This window comes from Penicillium samsonianum (genome assembly GCF_028829775.1).
Source record: "Penicillium samsonianum strain IBT 33392 chromosome Unknown utg000001l_segment0_segment0, whole genome shotgun sequence".
In the NCBI taxonomy this organism is placed as follows: domain Eukaryota; kingdom Fungi; phylum Ascomycota; class Eurotiomycetes; order Eurotiales; family Aspergillaceae; genus Penicillium; species Penicillium samsonianum.
The window spans coordinates 1601758-1616747 of record NW_026643259.1 but is presented as its reverse complement, the minus strand read 5'-3'; the positions used below and the strand labels follow the sequence as shown (position 1 = coordinate 1616747).

Here is a 14990-nt window from a genome sequence, read left to right as displayed (position 1 = left end):
CCTCTTAGCCGGCTAGATTCTGGTTCCAGGTGGTCCCCGATGGTCGACAAGACCTGCATAGTCTACATCGGGAATGGTAAGCGGAAATGGTAAACGGGAATGGTAAAGAAAAAGAAGAAAAAAAGAGAGCAGATGGAGCCCGTCAAAAGAGAAGTGGATCGGTAATCTTTCCGTTATCCATACATATGTATGTTGTAATAACCCTCAACCTCAACGCTTCGACCCATTCCGTTGAGACTAGCCCGATCCTCCCGGAGAGAGACATGAGAAACAAGCTTTGTGGAATGGGGCATAGAACGCGCACCTCTCTGATCACGGGGTTTTTATCCAATGATTTCGCTTCGAAATAATACCCGAATTAAAGCAGTATGTTGTATATATCTTGTTACAAAGTACAATGAAGACTTGGTAAGATGGGTCTGAACCTCTAAATGGCAAGTTGGATACGAGCGATCGACAGGTTTCAAGAGAGCAGTCACCCAGTTCTAGCTCGAATTCACAACTGTGTGTTGCGGCTCAGGCCGATCCCAAACTTTCTTTCAAACTTTTCTTTTTGGTTTTTTTTTTTCAAACCGAAAACCCAGAAAAGAAAAAAAACACACACACAAACACAAAAACAGAAAACAGAAAACAGAGAACAGAGAAAAAAAAAACAGAAAAACCTTCCAAAGCAAATTACCGCTCGGCTATTGGCGAGCAGCGGAGAGAGTTTTAAACCTTGAATTGTTCTCGCCCTTGGCCACATGGCAGATCTGAAACTATATGGAGCACTCCATATAGCATACCAATCTGGAAAGGTCAGGGTTCAAAGTTCCCGACCCTAGAGCCTACCTGGGTAGGTATCGTCTCGCATTATGAAGCCTGATATGACCAAAGATCCCCCAACCCCCACAAGTGGTCCGCCCCCCACTCCTCGAACTGCGAATGTCTGGTCTAGATCCCGGTGCGGGATCGTCTTTTCTTGGGAGCTCCATCGATCAGCATCTTGGAGTGAAGCTATGGCTATGTGTGCCGAGGAGATACAACATACAGGAGGAAAGAGACATTCTGTTACACCCAGACCAACAACATACCGTTGACCATTTCTGGTTCTCGATTCTCACTTACATCGCGCTAAGATGTGTGCCATCCAAGGGTCGAGAGCGAGAGAGACCTGCTTGTTTCAATTGTTTTCCTCCCTGAAGTTGACGTGTGTGTCCAATGCCGTATAGAGTCTAGTCTGATCGCTGTGGTCTGGGTTCGTTTTTATACCGTCCCTTTTGCTTGTTTGTGTTACGGGTGGTCTTGGTATCTAGTAGTACCGGAGTAGTATACATCGTACATGCTAAATGGAACTTGAAATGTTATACGAATATCCTTGGTACACTGGGAACACATAGTCATTTCGATTTCTACGAGTCAAACGAGTCCAAATGCAAATCATCAGATCTGCATTAACAATACGGACGCCATAGCTCAGTATCATTTGCAAGACTATCTCTTCTATTCTGAAAAGGGTGCCCCAGGTACCACACCCAAGCCGCTAATCCACATTGAGAAACTTTAGACGAAGAGACACCTACGGCCCCTGTCATTGGCCCGTTCCTGTTTGTACTATACTCACCTGGGCATATCTGGGGAAGTGTATCCATATCCATATCCAGTCCAAGCAAATTAGTTAGTTACTGTATAACTTACATTATATACCCAGGGACATCCGTTGATGTCGAGGGTCTCACGGGTGTACGACACTGGTAACGGCTGCGTTTATAAGCCTTTTGTACGACTCCATCCGGGCTGGATAAAGATGCCGGGATCTGCGTATGGCACAGCATTGTATGCTGTGCTATGTAGGTTCCTATCTAGGAATAGCCATCCTGGCAAGTGGTGTGCCAGTCTTGGATTCCCGAGGTTATTGGCGAAGGCTGATCGGAGGTTTCCTGGACTATGCGGGGAACGGGAAATTGGGGGGCTGTGGCTTGGCTGGGGGAATTGGGGCTAACGTATGTACTATGTACTATGTACTATGTACTTCTCTTTCTAGGGTTCTATTTCCCTAGTCAATTAGAATGCTGGCGAGATGGGCACATGGCGAATGGTATTTTGACCGAGGCTGGGTGGGAGGAGATTGGACCGTGGCTATGTTGGCCACCCTTCTCGGCTGATGTCTGAGTTTTGGCTGATTTGAGCACATGAGCAGGTAGCTGCGTGATAGAGGTACTTCATGCAGGTACATAGGCAATGGTGACCTCGTATTCCGTTTTGCTAGGTATGGTTATTCGATCAGTGAGCAAAGACAAGACGTAGTTCGTCTTCGAGCAATCAAATTCGCGCTGGGTGAACCTGACCCCGTGAAGGCCGATAAGCGCACTCGCCATTTTATCAGGTTCATGTCGAATCATAGAAATGGCGGAATTGTCGCCGTTCGCACGTTGATTATCGAACTGAGAAGGAACTGGGAAACCGAGGAATTCGCCGAGATGGATCTCGCCGACCTATTGACATGCGGCGTATTCGTTGAAATCGAACGAAGTCGAATCCATGGACCGGCTTCTGGAGCGAGCTCGACAGATGGCGCACGCCTCGTTCTGATGGCTGCCTTGTTCTCAGTCAGAGAGCGGGCTATGATAGAAGTGTGTGCATAGGATACTCTAATCTAGGTGGTGCATGTCAAGTCAATCCCTCATCTCTAAGCCTTTCTAGTTCTGTAAAACACCTCTTCTCAGCTACCAGTCTAGCTAGCAAGCCAAATAAACGATATATAAAAAAAAATGCGATAATAAAGTCTATTACGCTACATCTCAGAGAAGATGCTAACCAGGCACAGCCTGATCACAGCCCAGCTCTAGAACATACCAAAAGTCGTAAATATCAAGACCAAAAAGCCTAATCATCCGAAACAGCAACCTCATCCTCCCACTTGGCAACACCCATCTCACGCGCACGTTTAACAACACGCTCAATACCATCGAGACCCATCTTCAACACATCCATCTTAGGCCCGTAGCTCAGACGGACGAAGTGGTGACACGGGCTGTCGAAGAGATCACGACGCTTCGCCGGGTTCAAGTCAAAGAAGATACCAGGAACAACAATGACCTTCTCACTCAGCAAGGCATTGAAGAAGTTCAAGCCGTCAGAGATGTTAGCCTGGGGAGGCAGGGGCGGGTCGAGCGAAGTCAGATCGAGCCAGACATAGAAGGTGGCCCCAGGGATGTCCTGGACACGGAAGCCGATATCGTAGAGACGGCCCAGGACGTAGTCGCGCTTTTCCATGAAGTGGCTCTGCAGCGCCTTCATCTCGGTGCGCACCAGCTCCGGCTCCAGCATCGGGATCGCAGCTTCTTGGAACGGTACGTTTGCGCCGCCGTCGAGGTAAGAGCCTGCGGAGCCGAGAGCGTCGACAAAGTCTTTGGGACCGACAACCCACGCAATTCGCCAGCCGGGCAGTCGGAAGCGCTTCGTGAGTCCGTCGATCAGGAGGACGTCTGTGGTTCGGGTTAGTTTCGTGTACAAAATTAGGTTCTGGGGGTGGATATCGTACCATCCTTGTTCACGTCGAGGACGTTCGCGGCACCGCTGATCGTCGATCCGTCGCAGCCCGTTGTGTAGTTGTATCCGCCGTAGAACTCGTCCAGGATGAGAGTCGCGCGGTCACGGCAGAGGTCTTGGATTTCGATCAGCTCGTCTTGCGGCACGAAGTGGCCTGTGGGGTTACGGGGGTTGGAAGTCAGCAGCACCTGGGTGCCACGGGCGATTTCCTCGGCGATCTTGTTGGGGTGGATGTGGTAGTGGTCATCCTTTGAGAGAGGGAGGGGGATGGGAGCAATCTGCAGGCTAATCAGTAAACGGTAACAACACCCCAGCTCAGCTCAGCTCTTTCGATAACGCACGTTCTTGAACAGAGTCAACATCTCCGAGTACGCAGAGTAATCGGGGATGGGGAAGGACAGGTACGAGTTGCCCAGGATGGCAGCAATGCGAATCAGTCCGGCGCGGCCACCGGGAACAATGCAGACATTCTCCCAGGTGTACTGGCTCTCCTTGCCCTGGCGGTAGTGGTCGTTGTACAGACGAGCGACGGCGGCGCGCAGTGGCTTGATACCGGCGGTCGGACCATATTCCCGAGCAGCAGAGGTGATGGGAATGGAGGTCGGGCGAGGGAAGCTTCCCTCGATCTCATCATCGGCCTCGGGGGCTCCCTGGCCTAGATTGGCCCAGCCGGTGGGATCCTCAGCGAAGCCATGCTCACAGGCTCGCTCTGTGCACCAGACAACACCGGTGGAGGCACGAGAAGCGTCGAGACCGGCGTGGGGACGGTGACCTTCGTGAGCGGCTCGAAATTGCCGATGGGTTTCTGATCGGAGTTCTGAAGATTTTAAAAGTTAGAAAAATCAGACATGTCGGAAATGTGATATTGCATATGCACGCACCATTATCCGTCAGGTCCTTGGTGGTCGATAAGCGGCGGTTGTCAGAGGGGCGCAGGATGCTCAGGCGGCGGCCGGAGAACGACATTCTTGGCGAGTTTTCTGGTTTTTGTATAAAATGCTTGCAGGCCCTGTTCTATGAAAAGAGTAGAGATTTTAGGGAGCGGGAGGGGGCAAATAAAAAAAAAAAAACACGTTTACACCGAGCCGGTTTTCTTTAATAAAACGACGCTTGCCAACAAAATACTGGGCGACGATTCGACGAAATCACCGACTTTCATAATCCCCTCGGACGTCAGGGCCACCAGGCGCCCCGTCTCCAATACATTAATAGCGCATTTGAGGTATTTCCTAGATAGCATTTTGGTGATTTCTCAAACTGTAGCCGATATTGCCGGGGGCTACTTAGGTATGTGTTTAAGTATAGATGGATATACAAGCGCTATACATATAGCGATAGAGCTAAGAGCTAGCTTTAGCTGGCCCTGCCAAGAATTGTCGGCTATCCAACTGCCCCGGCATCCCGATCAGATAGGCAAGTGGATACGGATTATATAGAAAAAGGTCTTTGTATAAATTCCATGCAGAAACCCCATAAAAAGCAATAGGCATATACATCATATAGAAGCTTCGTACGTTCGTGGTCATTGAGATACTAGTAGATCAGTAAAGAGATAACAATTCGCGAAATGGGAACGCAAATTCAAAACAATGCAGGGACGTCTTTCATCGGACAATCCCTTCACCTCGTCACCAGGACATCATTCATGCCGTAGACAAATCATTAGATGCTCGCGCGGAGATGAGTCCAACTACATGTTTGCCACGGCGTGGCTCGCTGAAAGTCACAAAGAAGAAGGGGAGATAGAAAGAAGTATCTCCCCCGAGAACGGCTGCTCAACAGTTCCAAGCCAATCCAGTTGGAACAATAAGGGTCAGGATAGGAAGAACGAGCGCCACAGGCGATGCAAAGCGTTGAAAAGACGGGGATCGACGCGATCCTCGTGGGGGGGGGGGGGAATCAAGGGAGGTATTAAGTCAAGAATGAGCGGGAAAGCAAAGAAAACGAATGATCTAATCGACCACCTGGCAGTAGAGTTGAATCTCTCCCACCAAGCCCTTGGCGAGCATGTCACGATGTTGTTCCCGCCACTCCATGAAAGCAAGCTGGACCGCCTCGTCGCTATCAATCGTGACGAAATCACCATCTTCATCGCGGTAGCGCAGTCGAACGGTCTTGTTTCCGATAGATCGATCGGTGAACCGAGCGAGTTTGGCATCCACGCGGTCCGTCAATGAACGGAACAAAATGTTGGTCGCAATGACCAGCGTGACATAGTTGTCGTCAAAATTCACCTTAGCCTTGAGTTGAGTGGGCATGTAGTCTCCATCCTCTGGCTCTTGGGTCAGGGGCGATGTGGCATGATCGGAGAGTTGCCCAGAATGGCGGCTATCGTTATATTCCGGCTCGTTGAAATGCGTGGTGTGGAGTTGGGGCTGGGTACGAAGGGGGAGTTGAGTGTTGGTGGGCGAACCGTTCTGGCTGCGGTTGACGGGGGCTTTCATGTTGGCCATGTGTGCAGGAATCGGTGGCACGGGGACATTGTCGACTGTCTGCATAGTGTGCACTCCCATATAACGCCGTGACTCAGAATTGCTATTGTGGTGATGAATATCAGGGCTACTAGCCGATCGCATCCGCTGGGCCATGCCATTTGCGGAGTGAGCCTGCGGGCCCGAGAGTGGAGGCAATGATGGACGCTGAGCACCTCTTCCACTAGGCTGAGGTGGGAAATATCCGCCAGAGGTTGACCCTTCTCGCGATGTTACACGAGACAACGCTGGTGCTGTGTAGCGAAGGGAATCCTCATTCCAGGCTGATGATGGAGTGGTAGAATTTGTATTCTGACGGCTGAAGGAAAATCCTGCGGATTGAGAACTCGATCTCGTGGAAGGAGTCTCCGCCGTGGGGGAAAAGTAGGAGCTCACGTTTCGATCACCCGGGGACATGCTTCCGTTGCCAGAGAACTGAGTGTGCACCGAAAGCGTTGGATCAGTTCCCGCATAGCGCGGTCGGGTGTTAGGGTGAGGAACAGAGGTGGTGCTGCCACCAGTGGCAGATCGGGTTCTCAGACTAGTACTGGATGCATTTCGGCTCATGGGGAATTCGGAATGGTATGCATCTTTGTTGTTGGCGTCATCGGTATCATACTCTTGTTGATAGGGGTTAGGCATGTGCGCCATGCCCTCCATGTATGTGAACTCGCTGTCGGATGTACCAGTATTGCGCAAATTGCGTCGCTCTGCTTGGATCGCCCGTTGGGTGTCAATGTCCTTGTACCAATTCCGCATGGTGTCTTCGTTTACATATCGGATGATAAAATTGTCGACAACACCAGGGTCTCCTTTCCAGAAAATCTGAATGCGGTAGAGTCCTGTTCGAATCGATTAGAGGCATATTTCTTAACCTAACAAGCCAAGAGTGATACCTACCGGGCTTTTGAAGACAAACAATATCTGTGACGTTGGCCATGTAGATTCGACCCTTCAGTTGAAGACGAGCCTTTCCTTTCGCATTCAACGACGGCTTATCTTTCTGCATCATAAGCTTAGACTTTTGCTTGTTGGGGTTGATATCTTTGCAACAAAGGAGTATTCGCTCGAAGAGATATATATGGTACTAAGGGCCATGTTAGTGATGTGCCATTTCGGGGAACAAAAAAAGCGTAAGACGCAGAAAGTAAGATCACATACCTCTCTCTCGCTATCCTTTCCACTGTCTCCCTTGACAACTTGGAAAGTGCCAAATCGAAGGAGATCTCCAAATGACTCCATCTTCAATGCTTTCCAGTCATCCACGCGCTCAGATAGATCAACTACCGCCGCAGCCAAATGTTCTTTGTGGATTGCCTCGTTAGCAAAGTCCAACACAGTCTGAATACAATTGACTGCATGTGTGATATCGGCCTGGAGTTGCTCGTCTTCTAATTGTTTGCGTAGCTCCTGAGAAGGTACAACCATATTAGTTCGTTGGTCTTGAACCCAGCATGTAGCAAACTTACCAAGAGCATTAGCGGGTATCGAGTCAAACGCTGGAAGGGTTTCACAAAGAAACCATTGAGCGTTTTCGGCTGAGCGACCATTTGTTGCAGATCTATATGGCGTGGCGCATTTTTTATTTTGTCCCATTCCTGCATACAAGCTTCGTCACAACGCATCTGGTTGGCAATGAAAGGCTCATACTGGCGGAAAGCATCTTCATGCAGGAAGAAAAGGTGACCCCAATTCTGCATTTCTTCTGGCAAGGCGTAATGCTGCTCCATGCGAATCAGGAACCGTTGGGCAAAGTCTAGTAGGTTGTTTAAGTTGAGGAAAATCTGATGGCTCGCATCGCCTGTCAAAGCACCCGTCTCTTCCAGTTCCTTCTTGAGCGCTTGGAGGTTCTGCAGGTGATGAACATAGTCACGCTCCGTCTCCAGAAGTTCCTTGAGAATATGCTCTCGCTTGGTAAGCTTCACATTGGTCTTCGCGGAGGGAGCCACTAGAACTTCAGATTGCTTTAATTGACCTTGCATCTCGAGAATGTCCACCACGCGATTGACCATCTTGATCACTTTGATGAATCCGGTGGTACTCTCGCCGTAAAGGTCGGTGATCAAAAAGCAATCTTGTTGAGGGAATGCCAGCTCTTGTAAACAGGCCTGTAGGAACTTGAAGGTCGCCGCTTTGGGACGCTTCGCCTCAGTTACCTTGCCAGTATCAATTTCTAGTGGCTCATCAGGGCCAGACGCATTATAAATGCTCAACAGTGGATAGCCATTTCTGAGACAATTCCACAGGGAAGCCACCGGATCTGTATTCCCTCTTATGCGATCATCATCGTCCATCTCTTGCAGGTATGACTCGAAGTTGGGAACTTCGGATAGCCGCCTCCTCAAATTGACGCAGCTCTGGTAGATCGATTCTCCACCGCGGCGGTTGATAATGTTGTCCTCGGCGACCGGAGCGCCGCTCATGGCTGAAGAGTCTATCATATCGAATTTCCTCGAGGGCCAGATATAGATGAGTTAGACCAGCCAGGCTCAACTTAAATCTGCACAGCAGACCCAAGAGGGATAGGTTCGGAGGGATCGACGAGCGTCGGAAGTGGAAAGATGACGATCATGGGTTCCCCGGGTGGGTGTGAGCTGCGCGGCGCAGGGAGGTGTCAAACAGGAGTTTCGCTCGAAATTCCGGAGACCAACAGCGATACGATCGGTTCTCGGTCGCAGGCGTGATTGGTTTGAATGTGTATCCCGGGAAGCGCTATCAAGAACAGAGGTAACAGATGATAAATATAGGTATATTTGTTTGAACCAATAGCGCGGGTATCAAGTACGATGCACCGTCACTTTCTGGAGGAAAAGGAGGGGCTCGAGGAATATATTCCGACCTGCAGCCAGCCCCAGTCGATGGGGTGTGAGGATTCGAGTGTTTAAACGACCGCTGCAGCCGGGCAGGCGAGTCAAATCAGGTAAAAGAGAGTTCAGAGGAACACCTTTGCGAAAGGGCCAGTCACTAGGACTCAGCGGAGGACAATCGAAGTCCCGATAAAAAAGGGGGCGCACGGAATAGTAGAATAAGAGAAGCCAAAACAATACGGACTCAGCGGTTGAATGAGGCCAAGAACCGAAACGACAGGAGCAAGCACAACAGCCGAGAGTTCTGCTGATGGAACAGAGGAATGGAATCCTTGGAGAGAGGTGAGCCGAAGGAGTCTGTTCAGTGCCTCAAAGGGTTTAGCGTGTGTTTTATGGGGCGGTGTGATGTGGAGAGGGGCAGTTGGCTTTTTGCTTGTGTCAGCAGCCAGTGCCCAGGTGGACCTTCAGGCCTTCTAAGGTTGGGGGCCAGGGCTGGGCAGGGGCCCCGGTGGCGGTTGGGGGCTGGAGGGCTGGAGGGTTGGAGGGTTGGAGAAGAACTACTGATGCTGGACTCTCCCGGCGTAGCACATGAATTTAGAAGAAAAGTCCTACCTTTTGTAGGGGGTCCGCATACAAAAGGTACATTCACTGAACTAGATAAGGAACATTGGAAAATATATACCCACTATTAAAATCTTTCTGTCTATAATGTTATTTTCTCTTGTCTTTAGCGCCTAGAAATGGTCTGTGCAACTATAAGACAGATTTTGTCAGTTCCCTTCGTGACAGCATTATATTAGCACTCAGTATTGGAGAAATGCAATCGGTACTATCCTTTTTCCCCGGGCTATGGCTACCTAGACATGGGGTATGTCCTCTGACCATAGCTATGGGCCCTGGCCGTGCAGAATATAGGTGGAGGTGGATCTAATGGAAGAGGCTATATATATACTAATATACTTCTACGGCAATACAATACTATATGAGACATTGAGTAATCTGCTCGTTATTGACCTCCCGCGTTTCTTGGAGTATTGATATTCTCATTGTCTTTGCCAATAGCCTGCTTTTCTCATGAAGTATAGCTATGTATATTTTGCTATATCCCTATAGACTCGAACCACGTGACCGATGGGGGTGAACAATGTTCATGGATTCCACGCGCGCCTACATAATCAAATATACATATATATTTATTATTACTTCGAGGGGCTCTTGAGGATAACTCTGTATTTAAATTCTAGAAATTCTACTTTTTCCCATTTCGGATTTAAATTGAAGTTCTCCCTTTTTTATTTACTTTGCGACTGAAGTTCGGGATAATCGCGCTCTATCAATCTCCAGGGCTGGTGGGCCCTGCCTCGTCCAAACGTCCCAAACGTGACGTGACATGCACCGAGGCCAACCCATCTGCTCAACCTCCTTCCTTTGCCCAACCCTCCTCTTGCAAAAGGATCCTATCCTCATTTATTAATTTTCTATAATCTCTTCGCGAAAAGTTCCTTGCAGAATTTCGCAGCCATCGCACAACGCCATTGATCTCGGTGTTCGACTCATCAGCTCAGCGCAGACCCCTCTGAAAACCCGCATCAATGGAGGGTGAGCCCTTGCCCGATGCTCCCGATGCTCCTGATGCTCAAATCTCCTCTACACTGCAATTGCAGACAACTACCGTCCCCGAGTTCCCCACGCTTTCTCTGTCACCCTCGTTTAAGCTAGATGAAGGCTACTCGGATGATACTCGAAGCCAGGCCGACAAAGATCTCGGATCGGACAATGTCATGGCGCTTCCAAATTGGGTGCTCGCCCAGTCCGAGGCCGGCAGAGCTGGTAAGATATTCCCTTCCATTTGCCCCTGTCGTAATTGCTACGAGCGCGAAGCATCAGCCTCCTTTGCTTGTCACTTTGCGATTTTCCTTGCTAACCGAGGGTTTCCTACTCCTAGAGCTCGCATACAGCCTTCTTCGGTCTCTAAGAGCCTCAACCATCGCCGCAGTAGTTGATCGACTTAACCCCATCCTCCATATTGACCCATGTGTCAGGCTTCCCCCGGAAGTCACATGGGAGATCTTTACCTACCTCGACGCTCGGACGCTTCTGAATGCCTCGCTTGCATCCCGCTCATGGCGTGAACGTATCCTTGAATCGGGTCTGTGGAGATTCCACTACATCCATGAAGGTTGGGACTTGGACAAGAGCGCGATTCGTGCGTTTGAACAAGAACATTCCGAGGCCATGTCGCCCCAGACCCGGAAGTCCCGCCTACGACACTCGGAGCCAGATCTCGGGGAACCTAAGCATAAAAAGCGCGTGCCGTCGACCTGGCTCGATTCACGAAGCGATGAAAACCAAAGACCGACCGTGTTTGGCCCTGCACCCCCGGTGGCCGACAGTGAAGGTGATCACCATATGACTGATGATGACGATCAAACCGCTCCTTCGTTCGCTGACGACCCGGTGTCCATTCTGCCAACTAATATTTCCCAATTTCCCTCGCCACTGTACCCACCTCTACGATCGCATCTTCTCATTCGGGATACCGACGGAAGCGCCAAAGTCAACTATTTTCATATCTACAAGCAACGCCGGCGGCTCGAAGCAAATTGGCATCAAGGCCGATACACCAATTTCCAACTTCCTGACCCGTCCCACCCAGAAGAGGCCCATCGGGAATGCGTATATGCGATCCAGTTCGAAGGCCGATGGCTAGTCAGCGGGAGCCGAGACAAGACTGTGCGAGTCTGGAACCTGGATACTAAACGACTGTGGCATCCCCCTCTGGTGGGACATATCAAGTCCGTACTTTGCCTGCAATTTGATCCTCGACCCGAGGAAGACATCATCATCTCCGGCAGCAGCGACAAGTCCGTCATCATATGGAAATTCTCCACTGGAGAAAAGATCCATCAAATTGAACAAGCGCATACTGACTCGGTACTCAATCTCAAATTCGATCATCGTTATGTTGTAACATGTTCCAAAGACCGAACTGTGAAGGTATGGAACCGCCGAGATCTTCTACCGAATAGCAAGGATTATCCGCATATCTGCCATGGATCAGGCGCCACATATCCTACATGGATAATAGATCTGAGCTCGATTGCACCGAACGTTCTTGAAGCCGGCATTGCGCATGAGCAATACAAAGTGCTAGAGCCTTACACGTTGCTTATGACCGTGGAAGGACATGGAGCCGCCGTAAATGCGATGCAGATCCATGGTGATGATATTGTGACGGCGTCTGGAGATCGAGTGATCAAGGTCTGGAACATCCGCACTGGTGCTTGCTCCAAGACCTTGCTGGGCCACGAGAAAGGCATCGCATGTGTTGAGTTCGACAGCCGGAGAATCATCAGTGGCAGCAATGATAACTCTGTTCGCATCTACGACCATGCCACCGGAGCTGAGGTGGCGTGTCTGCGAGCTCATAGTAATCTCGTTCGCACCCTTCAGGCAGGGTTTGGTGATGCTCCGGGAGCCGATGAAACCTTGCGCCAAGAAGCACGAGCGTGTGAAGCTGCGTTCTTCGCCGCTCAAGAGGCCGGATTGGACGTCGATATGGGTCATCGGGAGCAACGCCGCAATGGCTACCAACCGAACACTGCGGGATCACGGGACCCTCGCGATATCCCTGCCCTGGGAGCAAAAATCCCACCCGGTGGGGGAGGTAGTAGCTGGGCCCGTATCGTGTCCGGTTCTTACGATGAGTCAATCTTAATCTGGCACAAAGACCGCGATAACAGGTGGACAACGGATCATCAACTGCGACACAGTGATGCTATTGCCAATTCCGCTCGTGCGAACCTCAGCCAAGTGGCACGAACCACTGTTGCGGCCCAGGCTCAACAATTGCAAGCTGCACAGGCTCTGGCGTCACTTGGGCAAAATGCCAATGTCAACCCCCACGCTGGTCGTGCCAGCCCACAATTTGTGCCTCCTCTGGTTATCAATGCTCTGCCACTCAACCCACCTCCTGCTCACCATCATCACCACCATGGTCACCAACGCAGACCCCAAGGGTCCTCGACAGCTGCGAGGGTGTTCAAACTCCAGTTTGACGCACGTAAGCTCATTTGTGCCAGCGTGGACCCTCGCATTGTGGGATGGGATTTTGCCTGCGGTGATGAAGATATCATTGAGGCGAGTCCATTCTTCAAGAGTCTTTAATCTTTCTCGCCTTTACCCCTTTTAATACCAGCATCTGTTCTTGTTTTACTTCAGTTCATCTCCTGCATCGTCCTTACTGGGCGCGAATTGTGAAACCTCTGATGAAAAGACGGCTCAATTCACTTGACGATTTCCCATTATTAGCATCCATGCGATCGCGTTATGTTTTCTTTGCCTGGTGCATTGCTCCTTGCTCTCCCGCTTTCTCCTTCTCTCTCTCCGTGTCCCCCTGTCCTCTCCCTGCCCACCTTCTCAATGTCGTGTCATATACATACGATGGGCCATTGCTTTCTGCTTAATGATGTATTTCTTATCATGACTTCTGTGTTAGGAGTCATTCCTGGCTGTCCAGGTCTTATATCTTTTTCGGAGTTTGTTTCCTATCTTGTTTTCGATCTTATTATTATCTTTCTTGCATGGCGCCGGTGTGGCATTCGATCCATAGCATTATGATTAGTATCAATCAGAAAGTTTCGACTCATGACAATCTCACTTCTTGAATACATAGTTATGTACAAAACCACCTCGGCAGATTTGTCTTGATCTGTCAATTGGAAGGTGGGACCCGGGTGGAAAAAAAAATACGTGACTCATCAGGAACTATATCCCGCAATAACCACTTGGAAGTTCCCCGGACTCGAGTCTGTTAACTTCACTAACCTCACTTGATTTCTACATATCATCATGGCCACTCAAGCCCCAGACTACCACCTCATCGGGCTATACACCCGCTATTCCAGTAAGCAGCATGCAACGATCAATTCATACACCAGCGGACTTGACTGACAACCCCTCTCCAAATAGGCTGGACAGCACGTGTTGAAGCCGTACTGGAATACTTCCAGATTCCCCACACACGCCAGTTCATACAGCTGTCCGAGGTACACCACCCCCATCCCACCCATTCTCCACAAAACCCAAGTATACAGTCACTCACAAAAAACCAAAGACAAAAGCCTACTCCCCAACAGGCCTGGTCCCAATCCTGCAATGCCACTCCCTCCCTTCAGCAACAATAACAGACTCCCTCTCCATCTGCGAATTCCTTGCTGAATCAAACCCAACCCTCCCCCTCTGGCCCAAAGACCGCCACCTGCGCGCCCTAGCCCGCAGCGCCGCAGCCCAAATGCATTCCGGCTTCCCAGTCCTGCGCAATACCTTCCACACAAACTTCCTCGCCAGGTACTCGGGCAACGTGCCGATCCCGGATGGCGCGGCCGCGGAGATTGCGCGCATGTTCCGGATCTGGGATTCGGCGCGGAAGGCGACGACGGAGAGGCTTGCGCTGCTCGGCGAGGTTGATGATGGGTTTTTGTTTGGTGGGTTTAGTATTGCGGATGCGTTCTTTTGGCCGATTCTTTGGGTGGGTTTCTTCTTTTCTTTCTTTCTTTCTTTCTTTCTTTCCAAGAAAAAAGGATAATTGGAGCATTGGCTGACTTTTCTCTAGCGGTTCCGCTCTTATGGTCTTCCGCTAGATGGTGCTGGGCCTGATGCCTTGGCGTGGATGGCGAAGATGTGGAGTGATCCGGTGTTTAAGGCACTGGGGGATAGCTACTATGTGCAGGCTGAGGATCCGCAGACTTGTATTGCGCATTATGATGATATCTTCCGGGATAGGGATGATGTGCAGTATAGTTTGTTTCCGAAGGATTGGACTTTCTCGGTTTCTGGCTGAGGATTATATGAAGGATTGATCGTACAGAGGTCTAACCTATGCGAAATACATACATCAATGAATTGGGTGAAGATTTGTACATTCGAAGGCCTTAAAAGGTTTCCCGTGGTAGCTATGGATGGGAGAAGAACCATCTCATGTACATAGGGTATTTCCTCTGCCGAGGCCTGCCTATTTCGGGGCTTCAATGATAGCGGAGTCTGGGTAAATTTCGGTCAACTTCCAAGGGGGCAAGGGTTTATTTGAGTAGTCTATACCCAAAGGGGTATTCCGACCCACAATGTTATTTAGTATGTTTTAAGAAAGGAATGTTCGGAGAATTCTAGCTCCAGCTACGGA

At 50.1% G+C, this 14990-nt stretch overlaps 4 protein-coding genes across 4 annotated transcripts; 2 read left to right on the top strand and 2 right to left on the bottom strand.

Annotated features, from left to right (window-relative positions):
• Positions 1-2695: 2695 nt before the first annotated feature.
• On the bottom strand, positions 2696-4569 carry N7471_000640 (pyridoxal phosphate-dependent aminotransferase). Its single transcript, XM_057273361.1, has 4 exons — positions 4413-4569; positions 3873-4348; positions 3524-3809; positions 2696-3467 (listed from the first exon to the last, which is right to left on the bottom strand). Exons 1-4 carry the CDS (start codon positions 4495-4497, stop codon positions 2866-2868), a joined length of 1449 nt encoding a protein of 482 aa, XP_057141540.1. The 5' UTR covers positions 4498-4569; the 3' UTR covers positions 2696-2865.
• A 733-nt stretch (positions 4570-5302) lies between these two features.
• On the bottom strand, positions 5303-8467 carry N7471_000639 (Rho family guanine nucleotide exchange factor CDC24). The gene is made up of 4 exons (XM_057273360.1): positions 7472-8467; positions 7164-7412; positions 6903-7089; positions 5303-6844 (listed from the first exon to the last, which is right to left on the bottom strand). The coding sequence occupies exons 1-4, from the start codon at positions 8441-8443 to the stop codon at positions 5484-5486; spliced, it is 2769 nt and encodes a 922-aa protein (XP_057141539.1). The 5' UTR covers positions 8444-8467; the 3' UTR covers positions 5303-5483.
• Positions 8468-10364: 1897 nt separating this feature from the next.
• N7471_000638 (F-box and WD domain protein) lies at positions 10365-12976 on the top strand (the record flags this gene model as incomplete). Its single annotated transcript, XM_057273359.1, has 2 exons — positions 10365-10639; positions 10755-12976. Exons 1-2 carry the CDS (start codon positions 10402-10404, stop codon positions 12974-12976), a joined length of 2460 nt encoding a protein of 819 aa, XP_057141538.1. The 5' UTR covers positions 10365-10401.
• A 684-nt stretch (positions 12977-13660) lies between these two features.
• Positions 13661-14651, top strand: N7471_000637 (uncharacterized protein; the record flags this gene model as incomplete). The annotated part of the gene is made up of 4 exons (XM_057273358.1): positions 13661-13715; positions 13781-13857; positions 13926-14339; positions 14424-14651. 4 exons carry the CDS (start codon positions 13661-13663, stop codon positions 14649-14651), a joined length of 774 nt encoding a protein of 257 aa, XP_057141537.1.
• Positions 14652-14990: the final 339 nt, after the last annotated feature.

Coding starts and splice junctions, on each gene's coding strand:
- N7471_000640 (XM_057273361.1), bottom strand. CDS start 4,497: ATGTCGTTCTCCGGCCGCCGCCTGAGCATCCTGCGCCCCTCTGACAAC. Junction 4,349..4,412: donor CAAGGACCTGACGGATAATG/GTGCGTGCATAT, acceptor TAAAATCTTCAG/AACTCCGATCAGAAACCCAT. Junction 3,468..3,523: donor CCTCGACGTGAACAAGGATG/GTACGATATCCA, acceptor CCCGAACCACAG/ACGTCCTCCTGATCGACGGA.
- N7471_000639 (XM_057273360.1), bottom strand. CDS start 8,443: ATGATAGACTCTTCAGCCATGAGCGGCGCTCCGGTCGCCGAGGACAAC. Junction 7,413..7,471: donor GATACCCGCTAATGCTCTTG/GTAAGTTTGCTA, acceptor GTACCTTCTCAG/GAGCTACGCAAACAATTAGA. Junction 7,090..7,163: donor GAAAGGATAGCGAGAGAGAG/GTATGTGATCTT, acceptor CATGGCCCTTAG/TACCATATATATCTCTTCGA.